The 20672-nt window shown below is 40.7% G+C and overlaps 2 protein-coding genes across 5 annotated transcripts in view; both read right to left on the bottom strand.

The window, feature by feature from the left end:
- LOC102186014 (forkhead box protein D4-like 1) lies at nt 479–2570 on the bottom strand. Its single transcript, XM_018052824.1, has 2 exons — nt 974–2570; nt 479–929 (listed from the first exon to the last, which is right to left on the bottom strand). Exons 1-2 carry the CDS (start codon nt 2055–2057, stop codon nt 799–801), a joined length of 1215 nt encoding a protein of 404 aa, XP_017908313.1. The 5' UTR covers nt 2058–2570; the 3' UTR covers nt 479–798.
- The window catches only part of LOC102185181 (COBW domain-containing protein 1), a 56634-nt gene continuing 45184 nt past the window's right edge, over nt 9223–20672 (bottom strand). For 2 of the 4 annotated variants that reach the window (XM_005683713.2, XM_013965962.2), the window contains 4 exons: nt 19201–19269; nt 19033–19098; nt 16845–16974; nt 14288–14783 (listed from right to left, as the gene is read on the bottom strand). In XM_005683713.2, coding sequence (XP_005683770.1) covers nt 14677–14783; nt 16845–16974; nt 19033–19098; nt 19201–19269 — 372 coding nt within the window. In that variant the 3' untranslated portion in view covers nt 14288–14676. Of the gene's footprint in view, nt 9346–13193; nt 14784–16844; nt 16975–19032; nt 19099–19200; nt 19270–20672 lie in introns of those variants that run through there. The other 2 variants (XM_005683712.3, XM_005683711.3) reach the window with 2 other exon arrangements.

Here is a 20672-nt window from a genome sequence, read left to right as displayed (position 1 = left end):
AATCCTCTGCAATTAAAATTCTACTCATTACACATCAATTTCAGGAAGGCATAAAGGGCACAAGCATTCTGCACTGGACTTGGGAATAATACTTGCAGTTCCTCGGGAGTGAAGACGGGGGAAACGCGTAGTGCATTGGACGATTTACTTTCTGTTTTGCTTTTAACACCAGAACAAAACGCCCCACTCACGTTCATAGTTCCTCTGCTGCTGCTGCTGCTGCTAAGTCACTTCAGTCGTGCCTGACTCTGTGCGACCCCATAGACGGCAGCCCACCAGGCTCCCCCATCCCTGGGATTCTCCAGGCAAGAACACTGGAGTGGGTTGCCATTTCCTTCTCCAATGCATGAAAGTGAAAAGTGAAAGTGAAGTCGCTCAGTCATGTCCGACTCTTAGCGACCCCATGGATTGCAGCCTACCAGGCTCCTCTGTCCATGAGATTTTCCAGGCAAGAGTACTGGAGTGGGGTGCCATTTCCTTCTCCTCATAGTTCCTCTGGAAATGTGCAAATCGAAAAAGCCTTGGAAGTCAGGACTGGAGGCAGCAAAAGAAATGGCGAGGTGACGCTGACGCCATACGAACCGATATTTGTGGTTGCCCGGCTGCAGGATTCTGATACACGCAAGCCTAGTGTGCAAAGTGAAGTGCGCCATGGCGAGGACAAGACGACCTCGGATGGCTCCGCCCTCCTGGTTGGCTCCCCGTCCGCCTTACTTAGTCAGCTCCGGGACTGGTGGTGCTATTCAAAAGGCCGGTGAGGTCCCCTCTCCGCCCGAAAGGGCGACCAGAGACGTCAGCCTAGAGCCCTCTGCTCCGGACTGACACCCCAACAGCGCCGCGGTGGCGGACAGGTGACGGCCCAGCAGAGCGCCCTTGCTGGGAGCGCAGCCGCTGGTACAATCCTGCTGCTGCTGCTTCAAAATTGTCCGGGCAGCGGATACATGGAGCAAGGGGGCAGCGGCCTGAGGATGCAACAGGCACGACGAACGCTGCGGCAGGTGGCAGTAACCCCACGGGGTCGGGGGCAGACTCTGCGCGGCGCCTGCACCCGCTCCCTGGACCCCTTGCATGATACTCTCGATGCTGAAGGAGGTGCATCCGCCAGCTGGCCGCGACGCCGGCCCCTTGCTCTCTTCCCAAGGCTGGGAGTCTAACGTGGGCTGCAGCGCCGGAAGGGCGCCGGGGGTCCCCATATCCGCGCCTTGCTCTTTCCTGAGAACCTCAGCGTAGGCCGGGGCGGAGAGCAGCAGGTAGCGGAGGGGGTGAGGATGTAGCAGCGCGCACTGGCGGCTCCCAGGGGTGGAGACGGGATAGGCCCCAGGGACAGGCTGTGGCGGGGCCGGGGGCCCAAGCAGCATGCCCGGGTAGGGGCCGTGCAGAGCAGCGGGCGCAGCGGACAGGGGGAAAGGGTGGTGCAGGTGGGCTCCGGGAGGTGGGTGGTGGCGCTTGAAGCGCTTCCTGCGCCGAAGGAAGCTGCCGTTGTCAAACATGTCCTGGGAGGCGGGGTCCAGGCTCCAGTAGTTGCCCTTGCCCGGGTGTCCTGGCTCGCGGGGGATCTTGACGAAGCAATCATTGAGGGAGAGGTTGTGGCGGATGCTATTCTGCCAGGCGGGGAACTTGCGGCGATAGTAAGGGAAGCGGCCACTGATGAAGGCACAGATGCCGCTGAGCGTGAGGCGCTTGTGCGGGCTCTGCAGAATGGCCATGGTGATGAGCGCGATGTAAGAGTAGGGGGGCTTCGCCGGGTGCGGGGCGTCCCGAGAGACCGCTGTAGACCCGGTCGAAACCCCGAACTTGGGGCAGAATTCGGAAGAGTTGCTCGGGCCGCCGCTGCTCTCGGTGCGCTCTCCAGGAAGCGCGCCAGCCCCCTGCCGCGGCTCCTGCGGCTGTGGCTGGTGCAGAGGCTCTGGGAACCGCTGACTTCCCTCGGGTTCATCTTCCTCCTCCTCTTCATCTTCCCCCTCTCCCAGGATATCGATGTCACCATCTTCCCCATCGGAGCCCCGGAGGCGGCGCGGGGGTGTAGGGCGAAGGCGCTCAGCTCTAGGCAAGTTCATGGAGGAGCAGGTTCTGCAGATGCCGGGGAGGTAGCGGCCGCTCTACCTGGCTCCGGGCTGGAAGCCTGTATTGAGTGTTCCAAGAAGCTGAGACGCTCGGGGTCCCCCTTGTAGATGGTGGTCTTTTACTTCTGCCGATTTGTCCTTTCCCACACTGTCCGGCAAAGATGCACTTTGTCTTTTATTGAAGTTTCTGAGTCCTTGTGTGATGGACTCTGCCGCCCCTCTTCAGACCCTTTCTCGCCCTACTTCAGAGCGCCCTTCCTGCCTCCCAACGCAGTGCAGTGATGAGGGTCCTTTGAGCATTACCCTACACAAGAGCCTTCAGCCTCCTCCTTCTTGCACCCACCCGCCAGCACGGAAGGTGCTTCACTCCTCAAGATCAGCCGGCCAATCGGGCCGGGAGTTGCATAGACTCTCTTAACGGCTTTGAAAACCTCTCAAATGAAAAAGCGGGGGCGGGGGTGTAGGAAAATATGTACCCAACAATCTAAGGCCACATCCATATGCAAACCTGTCTCGAAGGATTAAAAATAAGAAGCCGGAGAGGACACTGAAATGTATACAGTGTTTTAACTGTAAAAGAATGTGTAACAATAAATGTTTTTGTTTCATAGTTAGTCACCCGTTTTCATTGATGGGTTCTGTCCTCCATAAGAGCTGAAATAAGGAGTTGAAATATTTTTAATGTTCTAACTACACTCCCCAGCTCAAGAGTGAAGTGTGAGAGTGTTGCCTTGTCCCTACTACCTCCTATCTCAGCTTCCCAAAATGTTCTCCATGACTCAAATTTTCAGAAGATTGAAATATCCTGCCATGAAGTTGTGGAAGTTATGGGTGGAGGGAAAGCAGGAGGGTTAGAGAGAAGTCCCCTTCCAGCAGTGATTCTCAACTTCTTTGAACATTTAACCTCAGTATGAAATATATTTTATACCATGATCTTGCATACAGACTTATACAACTGAGGCAAGTTTCATAAAACAGGTAATCACTGATTTTTTTTAATGGCCATGACCAACTAAATTGTACCAATTGACTAGTACAAACCCAGTTTGAAATATCTTTTACCAAAATGGCTTGACAATTTCAAAGGATACACCCAGTCTGAGACTCAGTCTTTCTCTTCTTTAAGAACCAACATTAAGCACTTTTTACTGTAATAATAATCTTGAAACTTAAATGAGGCAAAAGAGGGCGGCAGTTTCGGTGTCTTTAACTAAATCACCAGGTCATCATTCCCTACTCACACTGGAGAAATGAGATGAGAGAGATGCTCTGTTTCAGTCACTTGCCATCCCTCGGAGTAACATAGTTTTTAGATTGGCATCATTTAAATCAGCCCAGAGAATAAAGTAGCAGTGCTCAGTGCAACATAATTTAATGTGCATTATGATAAAATACCAAGCAATAGTATATATTCATAATTTAATACCCCCAACCTTCAAAAATTTGAGGTGGCATCTAGTAAAAATGCAGAATGAAAATATTGTACTATGCCAGATTGTTACTGATAGTAAATCCTCTATTAGAATTTGAAAAATGACAATTTGCAGTCAGAAATCAGAAGTTGGCTAATATAACCAAAAATAGCTTAAAGGAGTTAGTTTCTTCAGTAGAAAATTTTGAAAACAGCTTTCTTACTAGTCTTTAAAGTTTTATCCTCTACTTCAGAGGTGTTTACCCTCTAAGTCTTCTCAGTTGTATGCAGTCTAAAACAGAACAAATAACAGAAGTTTTCAAGCCTAACAGATTTGTGCTTGAATCCCAAATTAACCAATTACTACGTGTGTGACCTACTCAGCTAAGATTCAGGAGGGCTGGGACAGGTGTCTTATTCAACCTTTGATTCCCTGATGCCTCCCCCTCAGCCCCCTGCAGGTAAGGCACTTTTCTCCATCAGTACAGGGATCCGATTACCTGGGAAAGGGAGCATTGTTAATTTTCCTAGAGTCAACTTCTATGGGGACTGGGGTTATTTAAAAATGAAAGGAGAAAAGTAAGGACACTCTTTAAAAACAAAACTACCCCCTCTGATGAAAGTATGTTAAAGGGGGCACTGGGAAACAAGAAAGAGCTCCCAATGGCCAGAACCAGGACAATCTGAGCAACAAAATAAAAGTAGCATATGCTTGTTAACCAAAGTATAAAAAATAGAAGATTGAGTAAAGTAATACATGGGCAGAAGGAAGAAAGCATGTGTGCATGTTCAATTGTGCCTGACTCTGCGACCCTATGGACTGTAATCTGCCAGGCTCCTCTGTCCATGGGATTTTCCAGGCAAGAGTACTACAGTAGGTTGCCATTTCCTCCTCCAGGGGATCTTCCTAACCCAGGGACTGAACCTATGTCTCTGGTGTCTCCTGCATTGCGGGCAGATTCTTTATCCAGTACATGGGGGTAAAAACGCAAATCTCCCTTGCAGAAAAACTCCAGGTAAACTATGTAGATATTTCACCCTTTAGGAGATGGAGCATAACCCCCCCCCCAATCTTTTACTGTAGGCAGTGCACAATGACTTCCTTCCAAACAGAACCTTTTGAAGTGGGGGGAGAGAGAATAAGTTACCTTGGAGAAACCTAACAGGTTTCACCCAGGTGTTAGGTAAAAATGTCATCATCAACAATCACAAATCACACTGACAGTATGTACCCTTGATATCAGATAACAGTAACTGTAATGTGGTATCCTGTGTGAGATCCTGGAACAGAAAAGGGACATTAAGTACAAACTCCTGCTGCTAAGTTGCTTCAGTCATGTTCGACTCTGTGCAACCCCATAGATGGCAGCCCACCGGGCTCCCCTATCCCTGGGATTCTCCAGGCAAGAACACTGGAGTGGGTTGGCATTGCCTTCTCCGAATACACTATCTAGGTTTGTCATAGCTATACTTCCAAGGAGCAAGAATCTCGTAATTTTGTGGCTGCAGTCACCATCTGCACTGATTTTGAAGACCAAGAAAATGAAATCTGTCACTGTTTCCACATTTTCCCCATCTACTTGCCATGAAGTGGTGCAACCAGATGCCATGATACTCATTTTCTGAAAGTTGAGTTTTAAGCCAGCTTTTTCACTCTCCTCTTTCACTTTCATCAAGAGGCTCTTTAGTTCCTCTTCACTTTCTGCCATTAAACTGCTATCATCTGTATATCTGAGGCTGTTGCTATTTCTTCTGGCAATCTTGATTCCAGCTTGTGATTCATCCACCCTGGCATTTTGCATGATTTACTCTGCATATAAGTTAAATATGCAGGGTGACAATATACAGCATTGACACACTCCATTCCCAATTTTGAACTAGTCCGTTGCGCCATGCCCAACAGTCAAAGGCTTTAGCAAAGTAGTTTTTTTTGGAATTCTCTTGCTTTTTCTAGGACCTAGTGTATGTTGGCAATTTGATCTCTGGTTCCTCTGCCTTTTCTAAATCTAGCTTTTATATCTTGTACCACAACTTTGTATCGATTATTCTGTCGATGGATATCTAGGTTCCTTCCATGTTCTAGCTATTGTATATGGTGTGTTCCTGAAAGGCAGGCACACCACACCCACAAGGCCACACAAGGAAGCTCCTAAGTACAAACTGCTGCTGCTACCGCTAAGTCACTTCAGTCGTGTCCGACTCTGTGTGACCCCCATAGATGGCAGCCCACTAGGCTCCTCTGTCCCTGGGATTCTCCAGGCAAGAATACTGGAGTGGGTTGCCATTTCCTTCTCCAATGCATGAAAGTGAAAAGTAAAATTGAAGTCTCTCAGTCGTGCCTCTTAGTGACCCCATGGACTGCAGCCTACCAGGCTCCTCCGTCCATGGGATTTTCCAGGCAAGAGTACTGGGGTGGGGTGCCATTGCCTTCTCCGAAGTACAAACTAAGGATATCCAAATAAACTATCACTTCAGTTCAGTTGTTCGGGTGCGTCTGACTCTGCGATCCCATGACTGCAGCATGCCAGGCTTCCCTGTCCATCACCAACTCTGGGAGCTTACTCAAACTCATGTCTATCAAGTCAGTGATGCCATCCAACCATCTCATCCTGTGTCATTCTCTTCTCCTCCTGCTTTCAAATTTCCCAGCATCAGGGTCTTTTCCAATGAGTCAGTTCTTCACATCAGGTGACCAAAGTATTAGAGTGTAAGCTTCAGCATCAGTCCTTCCAATGAACATTCAGGACTGATTTCTTTTAGGATGGACTGGTTGGATCTCCTTGCAGTCCAAGGGACTCTCAAGAATCTTCCCCAGCACCACAGTTCAAAAGCATCAATTCTTTGTTGCTCAGCTTTCTTTATTGTCCAACTCTCATATCCATACATGACTACTGGAAAAACCATGGGTTTGACTAGACCAACCTTTGCCGGTAATGTCTCTGCTTTTTAATATGCTGTCTAGGTTGGTCATAGCTTTTCTTCCAAGAAGCAAGCATCTTTTAATTTCATGGCTGCAATCACCAACAGCAGTGATTTTGGAGCCCCCCAAAATAAAGTCTCTCACTGTTTCCACTGTTCCCCCATCTATTTGCCATGAAGTGATGGGACCAGGTGCCAAGATCTTTCATTTTCTGAATGTTGAGTTTTAAGCCAGCTTTTTCACTCTCCTCTTTCACTTTCATCAAGAGGCTCTTTAGTTCCTCTTCACTTTCTGCCATAAGGGTGGTGTCACCTGCATATCTGAGGTTACTGATATTTCTCTAGGCAATCTTGATTACAGCTTGTGCTTCATCCAGCCTGGCATTTCACATGATGTACTCTGCATATAAGTTAAATAAGCAGGGTGACAATATACAGCCTTGACTTACTCCTTTCCCAATTTGGAACCAATCTGTTGTTCCATGTCCGGTTCTAACTGTTGCTGGTTGCCCTGCATACAGATTTCTCAGGAGGCAGGTAAGGTGGTCTGGTATTCCCTTCTCTTTAAGAATTTTCCACAGTTTCTTGTGATCTACACAAAGGCTTTGGTATAATCAATAAAGCAGAAACAGATGCTTTTTCTGGAATTCTCTTGCTTTTTCTATGCACCAACAGACGTTGGCAATCTGATCTGATTCCTCTGCCTTTTTAAAATCCATCTTGAACACCTGGAAGCTCACGGCTCACATACTGCTGAAGCCTGGCTTGGAGAATTTTGAGCATTACTTTGCTAGCATGTGAAATGAATGTAATTGTGTGGTAGTTTGAACATTCTTTGGCATTGCCTTTCTTTGGGATTGGAATGAAAACTGATCTTTTCCAGTCCTGTGGCCACTGCTGAGTTTTCCAAATTTGCTGGCATATTGAATGCACCACTTTCACAGCATCATCTTTTACTAAGATTTTAAATAGGTCGGCTGGAATTCCATTACCTCCACTAGCTTTGTTCATAGTGATGCTTCCTAAGGCCCACTTGACTTCACATTCCAGGATGTCTGCCTCTAGGTGAGTGATCACACCATCCTGGTTATCTGGGTCATGAAGATCTTTTTTGTATAGTTCTTCTGTGTATTTTTGCCACCTCTTCTTAATATCTTCTGCTTCTGTTAAGTCCATACCATTTCTGTGCTTTAGTGTGCCCATCTTTGCATGAAATGTTCCCTTGGTATCTCTAGTCTTCCTGAAGAGATCTCTAGTCTTTCCCATTCTATTATTTTCCTCTATTTCTTTGCTTTGATCACTGAGGAAGGCTTTCTTATCTCTCCCTGCTATTCTTTGGAACTCTGCATTCAAATGGGTCTTTCCTTTTCTCCTTTGCCTTTAGCTTCTCTTCTTTTCTCAGCTATTTCTAAGGCTTCTTCAGACAATCATTTTCCCTTTTTGCATTTTTTTTTTCATGGTGTTGGTCTTGATCACTGCTTCCTGTACAATGTCACGAACCTCTATCCATAGTTCTTCCGGCACCCTATCAGATCTCATCCCTTGAGTCTATTTGTCACTTCCACTGCACAGACATAAAGGACTTGATTTGGGTCATAGCTAAATGGTCTAGTGGTTTTCGCTACTTTCTTCAATTTAAGTCTGAACTTTGCAATAAGGAGTTCATGATCTGAGCCATAGTCAGCTCCTGGTCTTATTTTTGCTGACTGTAAAGAGCTTCTCCATCTTTGGCTGCAAAGAATATAATCAATCTGATTTCGGTACTGACCATCTGGTGATCTCCATGTGTAGAGTCTTCTCTTGTGTTGTTGAGAGTTTGCTATGATCAATGCGTTCTCTTGGCAAAACTGTTACCCTTGGCCCTGCTTCGTTTTGTATTCCAAGGCCAAATTTGCCTGTTACTCCAGGTATCTCTGGACTTCCTACTTTTGCATTCTAGTCCCCTATCTTTTTCAGGTGTTAGTTTTAGAAGGTCTTGTAGGTCTTCACAGAACTGTTCAAATTCAGCTTCTTCAGCATTACTGGTTGGAGCATAGACTTGGATTACTGTGATACTGAATGGTTACCCTTGGAAACGAACAGAGATCATTCTGTCATTTTTTTTTGGACCTTGGTTAATAATATCAATATTGGTTCACCAATTGTAAGAAATGTACCATACTGCTGCCAGCAGTTAACTGTGTGAGTATAAGGGGTGGGGGGTGGATATGGGCATTCCCTTCTACTCTTTGCTCTGCTCAACTTTTCTGTACATCTAAAATTGTTTAGAAAATTATAGTTTTTTAAAAAAGTAAACATGAAGAAAGGGGACTAGTAGCCAAAAAGTAGAAACTCAAATGTCCATCAACTGATGAGCAGAACAAAATGTGGTCTATAGAATTTTATTCAGCAATAAAAAGAAACAAAATGCTGATCCATGCTACAACATGGATGAACCTTGAAAACATTATGGTAAGTGAAAGGAGTCTGAGTGGGAAAACCTATTGGGACAGAAAGTAGATGAATGGTTGCTGGGAAATAGGGGCAGGGGAAATGGAGAGTAACTGCTAACAGATACAGAGTCTGAGAGCTATGAAAATGTTCTGGAATTAGATAGTTGTAATGGTTTCTCCTTTACCTGGGGATATACTAAAGCCAAGAATTGTATACTTCAAAGGGTAAGTTTTCTGAGAATTATATCTAAATAAAATTGATGTACAAAATAATGTTGTTTAGTTGTTCAATTGTGTCAGTGGCTCTTTGTGACCCCATGGATTGTAGCCCACCAGATTCCTCGGTCCACAGGATTTCTCAGGCAATCCCACTAGAGGGGGGAAGCCATTTCCTCCTTCAGGGATCTTCTTAACCCAGAGACTGAATCCATGTCTCCTGCACTGTGGATTAACTTCTTTTAATATCACCGCCATGTTTCCTCCACGGGTGGATTCTTTACCACTGAACCACCTAGGAAGCCTATACAAAATACATCAATGTGAAAAATAAAGAGCTGTATCAATGAAAGTAAATTAACTGAGCTCTTTGGAAACAGAAATCAAGTTTATTATGGCAAGTAATTCTTTAAGAAAAAAGAAAAAAAGACATGACTCTTTGTCCCATCTGATTCTTTAGTGTTGCCTTACTTTGTGCTCATGACACACTGAACCATTTAACATGGGACCCAGTGCATAGTGGGAAATTACTTCTTTCCTAACACTGATAGGCTTTTTTTCCTGAACAAATCTATCAGGGCTTCACAAACACCATCCATCCTACTTTGAAAACCCAACCTTTCTAAACTACTATACAGAAAAGACAGATATCTTATTTCTCTCCATTTCACTATGAAAATTAAAGGCAATTTGGTTATTGAAAGTTAAGGTTGATTCTAATATTAGGACATTCTGAGAAAAAACAAATCTTGTTCTCCTTTCTCATCACAGTAGGCCAAGCTGCTAGACATTCAAAGACAGAATTCACTTCTTTCAACATCACCTCCACATTTATGGCATTCCTAGAACTGGGAAAGGCCTTTCAAAGAAATCTAAAAGTTCAGGTTTCCACCTACACTACTAATCCAAAGGAGATATTTATTCAATTTGTAGCCAGCAACCAAGCCCACAGATGTTTAAAAGCCTTTTAGCTTTATTTTGCTGGTAATTCCCTTCAAACTTCATAATCTAGGAATTAGAGACCCTTTCAATCCCTGGTCTTCCCTCAGCTCTGGGATGACTCTTCCTCCAGCTATCTTAGATTCAGTACCTGTGTTCTTGCCCTTTCATTAAAAGCTGGAAAGGCCTAGGAAAGAACCATTTGTTTTAAGAAGTTGTGCAGAATCTTGAATATTTATCAAATCTTGCTGGAAAAGGAGAATTCACATTTACTAAAACTCTATGTTAAACTGGTAATATCTCTGGTGAATGAAAAATTTCACCTTGGGAAAAACAAGAACAAAGAACAGAACAATGTATTTAAAAGAACATATAAATAACATAAAAATACAGTAAAAAAAAAAAATTAAAACAGTAAGATATCAGTCCATCCAGAAGGGCAAAGGTTAAAATGTGTTAGGTAGGTTTGGAAAAATGGGTACTTTCATATACACCTCTATCACAGCAGAAAGGTACAGCCATTTGGGAAGGCAATTTATCTATCAGCATCTATTAAAAACTTTAAATGTGCATATCCTGGAAGCCAGTGATTCCACTCTTACATACCTCTTCTAGAGAAACACTGTCACATAAAAACAAAGAGGCACACATTAATGTTCACTGCAGCACTGTTTTCAATGTCAAAAACAGGAAACAATTTGTTCATTTGCCACAGCAATCAACCACATCACTTGTCCAGCTCAAAACCCATCAGCCACTTCCCAGGGCTTTCAGAATAATCCAAATGTTTTCCTCTTTACATCAAATGTTTTCCTCAGAAGCAAAAGGCCTGGCCCTGGCTTGTAACTCCAATCCCATCCAATACCCATTTCATACCTGGCTTTCTAACCTTCCACCACCCTTGCCTTCTTCATGGTTTTCTAGCATGCTACACTGGTTCCCATGTAAAGGTCGTCTCCACTACCTGCTCCCTCTGTGTAGAAAGTGCTCCCTGACTTTGCATGAATGACTCCTTTTCACTGTATTCTCAACTTAAAAGCCACCTCTGGCAACCTAGATGAATCTTGAGGGTACTATACTAAATGAAATAAGTTACAGAAAGACAAACACTATAGGATTTCACTCATATGTGGAATATAAAAAACATAATATATATATAATATATATAAGTATATATATAACATAAAAGACATATATATATAAATATATATATATAAAACATAAAAGACATAATAAATAAATGAGTGAAACAAACCAAACAAAATGAACACATGGATGCAGACAGCAGAGCAATGGTTACCAGAGGTGAAGGGGATAGCTGTATGGGGAAGGATGGAAATCAAATTTCTGGTGGTGAGCACACTGTAGTGTATACAGAAGTAAAAATATAATGTACGTAAGAACCTAACACAATGTGAAAAGCAAATTTCACCTCAATTTAAGAATTTTTTTTTAATGACAATTCTCCCAAATTATACTATAGATTCAACACAGTCCCAGTTAAAATCCTACCAGGCTTTTTGAAGAAACTGATAAGTTAATGACAAAATTTATATTGAAAACAAAAATATCTAAAATAACTATAACAACCCTGAAAAAAAAAAAGACCAAGATTAGAATATTTACACTACCTAATTTCACAACTTCAGTTCAGTTCAGTTGCTCAGTCGTGTTCGACTCTTTGTGACCCCATGAATCACAGCACACCAGGCCTCCCTGCCCATCACCAACTTCCAGAGTTTACCCAAACTCATGTCCATCCAGCCATCTCATCCTCTGCCATCCCCTTCTCCTCCTGCCCCCAATCCCTCCCAGCATCAGGGTCTTTTCCAATGAGTCAACTCTTCGCATGAGGTAGCCAAAGTATTGGAGTTTCAGCTTCAACATCAGTCCTTCCAATGAACACCCAGGACTGATCTCCTTTAGGATGGACTGGTTGGATCTCCTTGCAGTCCAAGGGACTCTCAAGAGTCTTCTCCAACACCACAGTTCAAAAGCACCAATTCTTCGGCGCTCAGCTTTCTTCACAGTCCAACTCTCACATCCATACATGACCACTGGAAAAACCATAGCCTTGACTAGATGGACCTTTGTTGGCAAAATAATGTCTCTGCTTTTCAATATGCTATCTAGGTTGGTCATAACTTTTCTTCCAAGGAGTAAGCGTCTTTTAATTTCATGGCTGCAATCACCATCTGCAGTGATTTTGGAGGCCCATAAAATAAAGTCTGACACTGTTTCCACTGTTTCCCCATCTATTTCCCATGAAGTGATGGGACTAGACGCCATGATCTTCGTTTTCTGAATGTTGAGCTTTAAGCCAACTTTTTCACTCTCCTCTTTCACTTTAATCCAGAGGCTTTTTAGTTCCTCTTCACTTTCTGCCATATGGGTGGTATCATCTGCATACCTGAGGTTATTAATATTTCTCCCAGCAATCTTGATTCCAGCTTGTGCTTCTTCCAGCCCAGTATTTCTCATGATGTACTCTGCATAGAAGTTAAATAAGCAGGGTGACAATATATAGCTTTAGCATGCTCCTTTTCCTATTTGGAACCAGTCTGTTGTTCCATGTCCAGTTCTAACTGTTGCTTCCTGACTTGCATATAGGTTTCTCAAGAGGCAGGTCAGGAGGTCTGGTATTCCCATCTCTTTCAGAATTTTCCACAGTTTATTGTGATCCACACAGTCAAAGGCTTTGGCATAGTCAATAAAGGAGAAATAGACTTACTCTAAGGCTAAAGTTACCAGGACAGTGTACCATAAAAAAAAAAGACAATGATTCAAGCTGTTTGAAACATATTCTCAAGAAAATAATATACCTTCTTTTTTTCATATTTTTTAACATGCTTAATAATTTTTTAAATTTTTATTCTTTAGCATTTCAGAACATCATTGTGATTTTTTAAATTTATTTATTTATTTATTTTTGGCTGTGCTGGGTCTTCATCACTGCATGCAGGCTTTCTCTAGTTGCAGTGAGTTGGGGTGGCTTATTGTGGTGGCTTCTCTTGTTGTAGAGCATGGGCTCTTAGAGCCCACAAGTTTCAGCAGTGGCATATGGGCTCAGTGGCTGTGGTGCATGGGCCCAGATGCCCATGGCATGTAGAATCTTCCCAGACCAGGAACTGAACCTGGGTTCCCTGCATGGGCAGGCATATTCCTAACCACTGGAGCACCATGGAAGTCTCATTGTGATTTTTAAAATTTATTTTTAATGGGAAGATAATTGCTTTACATTTTGAGAACTTCATTGTACTTTTCCCAAACCTTCATGTCATATACGGTAATGGTTATGGAATAACCCAGTTTCATCTTCTTTCTCCTTTGAATGTTTCCTAATAGGTTTCTCTTTGTTCCTCCTCTCAATAAATTTGTTAATTCATAACATGTTTGAACTCAAGTATTTAACTTAAATAAATTCTACATCCCTTTGGTGCAATGGGGAAAAAAAAGACACTGAATCAAAATAATGTCCACAGAAACACACACACACACACAAGTGATTTTTAGCAAAGGTGCAAAAAGCTTATTCAAAGGGGAAAAGTTTTTTCAAGACATAACAATAGAACAATTAACTTGAGATGGATTGTGATACTTAACGTGGAGCTAAAATTATTAAGTTCTTAAAAGAAAACATAGGAAAGATCTTTGTGACACTAAGATTATCAGAAAGTTCTGAAACAGGGCACGCACATGCTCAGTCATTTTTACAGTCTTCTGATATTTAACAACCATTACTCTTCTTTAAATCTCATCTCATGCTTTTCTCTTCCTATCTGAATATAGTTATGCTGACCTGGCCTTCGGAAGGAATAGGAGAAAAGTAATCCAATATATACTTACTTACACACCTACTATTTATATAAAGATTGTTAAATTATCAAAAGTTCTCTGTAATTACATTTAAAGTACCCTGTCACTTTTTAGTTTACACTGAAAAATAAAGAAGTTCAAAAAACCCAAGATGGATTTAATACCAGCAGTAAAATCAACTCTAAAATTAAAAGTTCTATAATTGAAATCTTTGAAATATATTGCAAAGTGAGTGGCTGAAGTTCCATTACACTGACTACTAGTAAGGCTTAGAATCTGACTCTAAGAATAAGAGAGTCTCAAATAATTTCTTTGACTCAGAAATTACGAGTAATTTCTTACAAGTATCTACCACAATAAAGTTCTTATTTCCCTTAATAAAAATAGTGACATTATCTATTTTTTAAAAAATTTCCTTTTAACAATAAAATTACATCCAAGCAATCAGGTGAAGTTCTAAGGGAAAACAATTATGCTGAAATAAGACTAAGTTTTACCATTTTAAAAAAATTATTTTTAATTGGAGGATAATTGCTTTACAGTATTGTGTTGGTTTCCGGCATATATCAACATGATACCACCATTATTATTAAAATTTTCATGGGTAAGAATTTCAGCATATGTAAACTCCAAAGATAAGTCTGCGAATCATCTGTCTACAAAAAAAAAAGTCATAGGAAATTACGTTTTATTGAATGAATATCAAGGGTTTTATATTACTGATTTTCTATATTTATGTGTTCTATAAAATAAATACTATTTTAAAGGATACACCGTTATTCATAAGAAAAGTAACGCAAAAAATAGATGCTTGAAATACATCCAACAGGAAACTTATTCTCACTTTTATTATCCAGTCCTTTTGGTGATGCTTCTAGTGTTATGGACAGACTTGATCCTCTTGGAAATGTGTTGTCCATCGCTTTTCTGTTTCAGTCACAGTAGCTATAAATAGTTGTTTAAGAATATCCTTATCTAAATTCCTGCCTGTAAACAGAACAAAATAGATATGATTATATTATGCTCATTAAAACGACACAGTTTACCTATCAAGTCTAGACCATTAAATGCTTGATAATCTTCAGAAATTTATGAAAATAATAGTAATTAGTGAGTCCTTCCTTAACTTTCTAATTAAGTCCCTGAGAACCAAGCTGACATTTGGATTAATCACTTTTCTAAAATTATTTGAAGAAGAGTAAAAGGCAGTACTTCTCTGATGGTCCACTGATTAAGAATCTGCCTGCCAATGCAGGGGACACAGGTTTGATCCTGCTTCAGAAGATCCCACATGCTGCAAAGCAACTAAGCCTACAAGTCACAACTACTGAGCCAGTGCTCTCCAGTCTGTGAGCCACAACGACTGAAGCCCACTCATCTAGAGTCCATATTCCAAAACAAGAGAAGCCACCACAATGAGAAGTCCACACACTGCAACTACAGAGCAGCCCCTACTTGCCACAACTAGAGAAAGACCACATGCAGCAACAAAGACCCAGTGCAATCAAAAATAAATAAGTAAATCAGCTCTGCTTTCTACTTAAAAAAAAAAGCAAAGGACTTAACAAGTTCTTTTGATGTTATCACATAATTAGCACAAATACATTAACCACAAGCTTATTTGAATTTACAAAAGAAGTTCAGATTGGCTAACACTGCTTAGGTAGTGCATTATATCCCTCTATTTTTAAAAAAATATTTACTTGTTCATTTATTTGGCTGTACTAGGTCTTAGCTGTGGCGTGCAGGAACTCTTAGCTGTGGCACATGGGATCTAGTTTTCTGATCAGGGATCGAGAGCGCACAGTCTTAGCCGCTGGACCACCAGGGAAGTCCCTAATTTTTTTTTTTTTTTTTTTTTGCTTCAGAAATTTAACTGTATGTAAAGAACAGACTTTTGGACTCTGTGGGAGAGGGAGAGGGTGAGATGATTTGGGAGAATGGCATTGAAACATGTATACTATCATGTAAGAAACGAATCGCTAGTCTAGGTTTGATACAGGATACAGGATGCTTGGGGCTGGTGCACTGGGATGACCCAGAGAGACGATATGGGGAGGGTGCTGGGAGGGGGGTTCAGGGTTGGGAACTCATGTACCCTTGTGGTGGACTCATGTCAATGTATGGCAAAACCAATACAGTACTGTAAAGCAAAAAAATAAAAAATGGAAAAAAAAATTTAACTGTCTATAAGGGAAAAATATTTGGAAAAAAATAGATATGTATGTACATATATATATATATATACATACATACATTACTTTGTTGAATTACTTTGTTGTATGCCTAAAAACATTCAGAAAACTAAGATCATGGCATCTGGTCCCATCACTTCATGGGAAATAGATGGGGAAACAGTGGAAACAGTGTCAGATTTTATTTTGGGGGGCTCCAAAAATCACTGCAGATGGTGATTGCAGCCATGAAATTAAAAGACGCTTACTCCTTGGAAGGAAAGTTATGACCAACCTAGATAGCATATTGAAAAGCAGAGACATTACTTTGCCAACAAAGGTCCATCTAGTCAAGGCTATGGTTTTTCCAGTAGTCATGTATGGATGTAAGATTTGGACTGTGAAGAAAGCTCAGTGCTGAAGAACTGATGCTTTTGAACTGTGGTGTTGGAGAAGACTCTTGAGAGTCCCTTGGACTGCAAGGAGATCCAACCAGTCCATTGTGAAGGAGATCAGTCCTGGGTGTTCACTGGAAGGACTGATGCTAAAGCTGAAACTCCAATACTTTGGCCACCTCATGTGAAGAGTTGACTCACTGGAAAAGACCCTGATGCTGGGAGGGATTGGGGGCAGGAGAAGAAGGGGACGACAGAGGATGAGATGGCTGGATGGCATCACTGACTCAATGGACGTGAGTTTGAGTGAACTCTGGGAGTTGGTGATGGACAGGGAGGTCTGGCGTGCTGCAATTCACGGGGTCGCAAAGAGTCGGACACAACTGAGAGACTAAACTGAACTGAACTGATGCCTAAAAATAACACATCGTAAATCAACTGTATTTCAATTAAAAAAAAGTTCACTGTTTGTTACTTACCAATAAGGACCAATCGATTTGTTCTCTCACTGTCATCTTCCCAGTTCACTGGTGTCTCCTCCAGATCATATAGTTCATGGACACCCTGGACAATCACTTGTTGCGGTTTGTCTTTGATTGACACTAGCCCCTGCTCAGAGGAGAATAACAAATCAGCCACAGTTTGAATTTAAAAGCAGAAATTGAGCACCAATATTAATGCATTAATTATCCCCATTTCTTTTTAAAATACAGAATCATAAAGGACATACTGTTAAAATTCCTTAATTCTAGTTATTTGTGCATTAAAAGCCTCCAATTTTTAAAATATGTTTCTGCATACATTAATTTTTTTAAAAACCACTACTTCTACTGATAAAGTTAATATATGTATTATGATGTGTATTCAGTGTTATCACAATGAAAAACTGAAACAACTAAATGATAAAACATGTTAGGTATCAAATTCTACTGATTATTCTACTTTTAAGGACTTTATACTTATTTCCATTTTAGAAGGAAAATTTAAGATGTTAAAGGATTTTGATGATAATATGTTTTTGAATGAGTTGCATTAAATAAAGTAGATAATGATGAAATGAAGGAAAACTATTGTATTTATCTGGATAAAATCCACTTTATACTGATTTGTAGAAATAAAGAGCAAATTATCTAATAAACTGGCTCCTATGGGAATGATATAATTTCTCTGAAATAATATTTATTAGTTATACATATTTATTATAAAATAATACAATATTGAAAAATAATAAGAGACAAACCACTGTCATTACCACCTCACAATTTCTGTGTATTTTTGGTAATATGCATGTATTTTGGGTGTATGTTCTTCCAGTTTCCTGTTCTTGTGCAGTTTCATTTTCTGCTTTTAAAGTTGAGTTTTAATATGTAAGAACAAACATTTTGAAAATAATTACCTAAGCATTAATCTTATACTTATATAAAGTCTTTGAAGTATCAGCTGTTACTAGAGTTCACATTTTAAACATTATTACCAGACCAATAATTTGTAAGAGCCAAGAGAAGGAACTCTATGAAGAGAAAGGCTGTGTTGTCTCAGATGCCCCAGTGTTGCTGTGATGAGAGGAAGGCCAAAAGGAGAACCAAAGAAAGGAAGAACCAGAGAAAATGTCACATATCTAAGAACAAAATCCAAACTGGGATGGTACAGAATGAGCCACTGAACTCTACGGAGTGGTATATATGACTGCTTAATTCTAGGTAACCACCCTACACTCACTAGGGATAAAAAGCAGTTACAGAATGAAACATGATCTTTCAATTAGGATCATAGAATCCAGATGGAGACAGAATCAAGGAGAAGCAGCAGACCTGGCTTAGTTCCTCTGGGTGGGAATGATTTAGCAGTACACTGGGATTCACCTGTGTTCCTTTGCAGCGCCAAACCCAGGTAGAGCCCGCACAGGAGGTAAAGAAATCTAAATTCTTTCCCGGTCACTCTAGTGACCCCAGGAAGTTGGCTGCTAACCAGAGAATCTAGTTACTAACAGTAATGATAATAAATAGCATTAATAAAACCCTAAGCACATTTCTGAAAACATAAGACTGCTCACTGGTTAAGCACACAGCCTAGAACCCACTGCTCCCTGGGAAAAACACCTTGTGTGACATAATAAAGTCAGATAAACATGAATGGATTTCTAAACATTGAGCAAGAATTCTTTTAGTCCTTCATAACTTTGCTGCACAGTATATGAGATGTTTAGTGTCTGCTAAATACACCAAGAAGCATAAGGTTCGGCTGTGGCAAGCTTTCCTCTGTTAATGAAGCTCTCTTAGAAACAGTAACACAAGAAAACATTCCACTTTCTCTGACTGACCACAAGTTGTATGCCAAGAGGAAAGAAATTTCAACAAGTCAAGCTCATTAGCCAGATAACTGCTTAGAGTGCCTGGGAGTAGAGAGCAAGGAGGGATGTTCCAAGGCATGCAGGCTGTTTAGCTGCAGCACCCGGTGAAGCTGTGCAAACAAACCGTGCTTTTACACAACTATGCAATGACTTTCAAAGCTTCTTTTCAGAAATGGAAATAAGGAAAAATGAAAACACACAAGGGTTATTTGAACTAAATTTAGTGCTTGTGTTTTTGACTAACTATGGGGCTTTTTTGTAACAGCCAAGAAAGAGACTTTGTCCAAAAGTATAAAACCGTAAACTGTGTACCACACCTTCAGTCGTATGACCTCCATGCAGTCGTCATCCCTGTTCCTCACGTTCTTTTCCCACAGAAGATTCTGTATCAAGTGACATATTTTAATAAGATCAACCACTGCTCAGAGGAACAGCTACATGGCAAAACAACTGATAAATCATTAATAAGTTAAAAGTGCGTTCACCTGAATATACACATTTAGACTTTCTTCCTCTGCATTTCCTGGTACTTCAAATGTGACTGTAATAATACTCTGTAAATCAAGAGATAGTCGATAATGATTTTTTTATAATAATGTCAATCTGCTTTTTTTTTCAAACCACAAGTGTCAAGATGGAAAGTAAGGAAACATTCACAGACATTTGTGTTGCCTTAACAATTGTATTAAGTGTAACCTTTTCATCATATTTGTTGATTTTTGATATCAGCAACTCCACGTGCTATATTCTGTAGCTAGTCCATGGTTTAGTATTTACACAGAGAAACTCTTGTGAAAAGATACTCATTGCTTAATACATTCATTACAAGATTCTCAGCACAAGATTCCCAGCACTACAGGGAAGGTTAATATAAAGAGTGTATCAGCTGCGCACTAAATGAGGTACTTATGCCTGGGTCATTTTATTTCTTCTCATCATTTACTCATGACAACAAACTGTGGATTAAAGAGAATGATTTCCATTTTATAAATTGAGAAGGATGAGGCTCAGAAAAAATAAACTACCCAGAGCCAGGAATAAAACTCAAATGCAAAGGTTCTCTGGGAAATATAAATACAAATTGAAAGATTCAGTTTATCTCTGACTGAACATGTTCCAAGAGAAGAAGAGTTCCTAGAGATGAGAATGAGTTTTAGAAGGTTGACATTAACATTTATAGAATGTTAACTCTGAGATTTATTTTTTCTCCTAATTGTGATAAATCTCTCACTGACCACTCTAAGGAATCAGAAGCTTAAGATTTCCTCTAGCTGAGCACATAATTAAAATCCAAACCTCCATTTGCCACATTAACCCAAAATTTTAAAATTAATGATAAAAAATACACAAGAGCTAAGCATAACACAACAAAAGCACAAACCCTATCTTGGAGAATAAGATGCTCAAGTCAAGCTTTAAAACAGACATAAAGAATACACTTATATACAGCATTGCATAATTGCCTAGAAACACATATCTTAACATTACAAATCACACCTAAAAATCCATACAAAAATATAGCAAATCATAAAGCATATCAAAATACATAGCAAAAGATTGCCAAATGAAACATAATTTGTTAATTTCAAAAGACAGCAGTAATTTAACCTTTATAAATGCTTAATATGCATCTTATTCAAGTTGGATAACTTGGCTTTTCATGTTGGGATGTCTCAATATAGGACTCAATGCTGTATCAGGAATGATTTTTGCTTTTGGCAAGTTAGAGATATGATGGTATTTCTAAAGAGTACAATTAACTCCAATGTGAAATTTTTTAAAAAGGTTTTAAAAACTAAGACAATGCATCATGGGACTTGAGAAAGAGAGACATTTTAGAACCAGATGTTTTTCTGTACTAATAAACTCTTCTTGTATTAGACAAATCCTAAAGAAGATGAGGTGGCTCAGTGGTAAAGAATCCCCCTGCCAATGCAGGTTCAATCCCTGGCTCAGG

This window comes from Capra hircus, chromosome 8 (assembly GCF_001704415.2).
Source record: "Capra hircus breed San Clemente chromosome 8, ASM170441v1, whole genome shotgun sequence".
NCBI lineage: Eukaryota > Metazoa > Chordata > Mammalia > Artiodactyla > Bovidae > Capra > Capra hircus.
Note: the sequence above shows the minus strand (reverse complement) of the source record. Positions and strands in the feature narration are given on the sequence as shown.

Bases quoted from the DNA above. Each gene is read 5' to 3' on its own strand.
- LOC102186014 (XM_018052824.1), bottom strand. From the start codon at position 2,057: ATGAACTTGCCTAGAGCTGAGCGCCTTCGCCCTACACCCCCGCGCCGC. The intron at 930-973 runs TGCATCCTCAGG...GTATCCGCTGCC, and splicing joins GCAGCGTTCGTCGTGCCTGT to CGGACAATTTTGAAGCAGCA.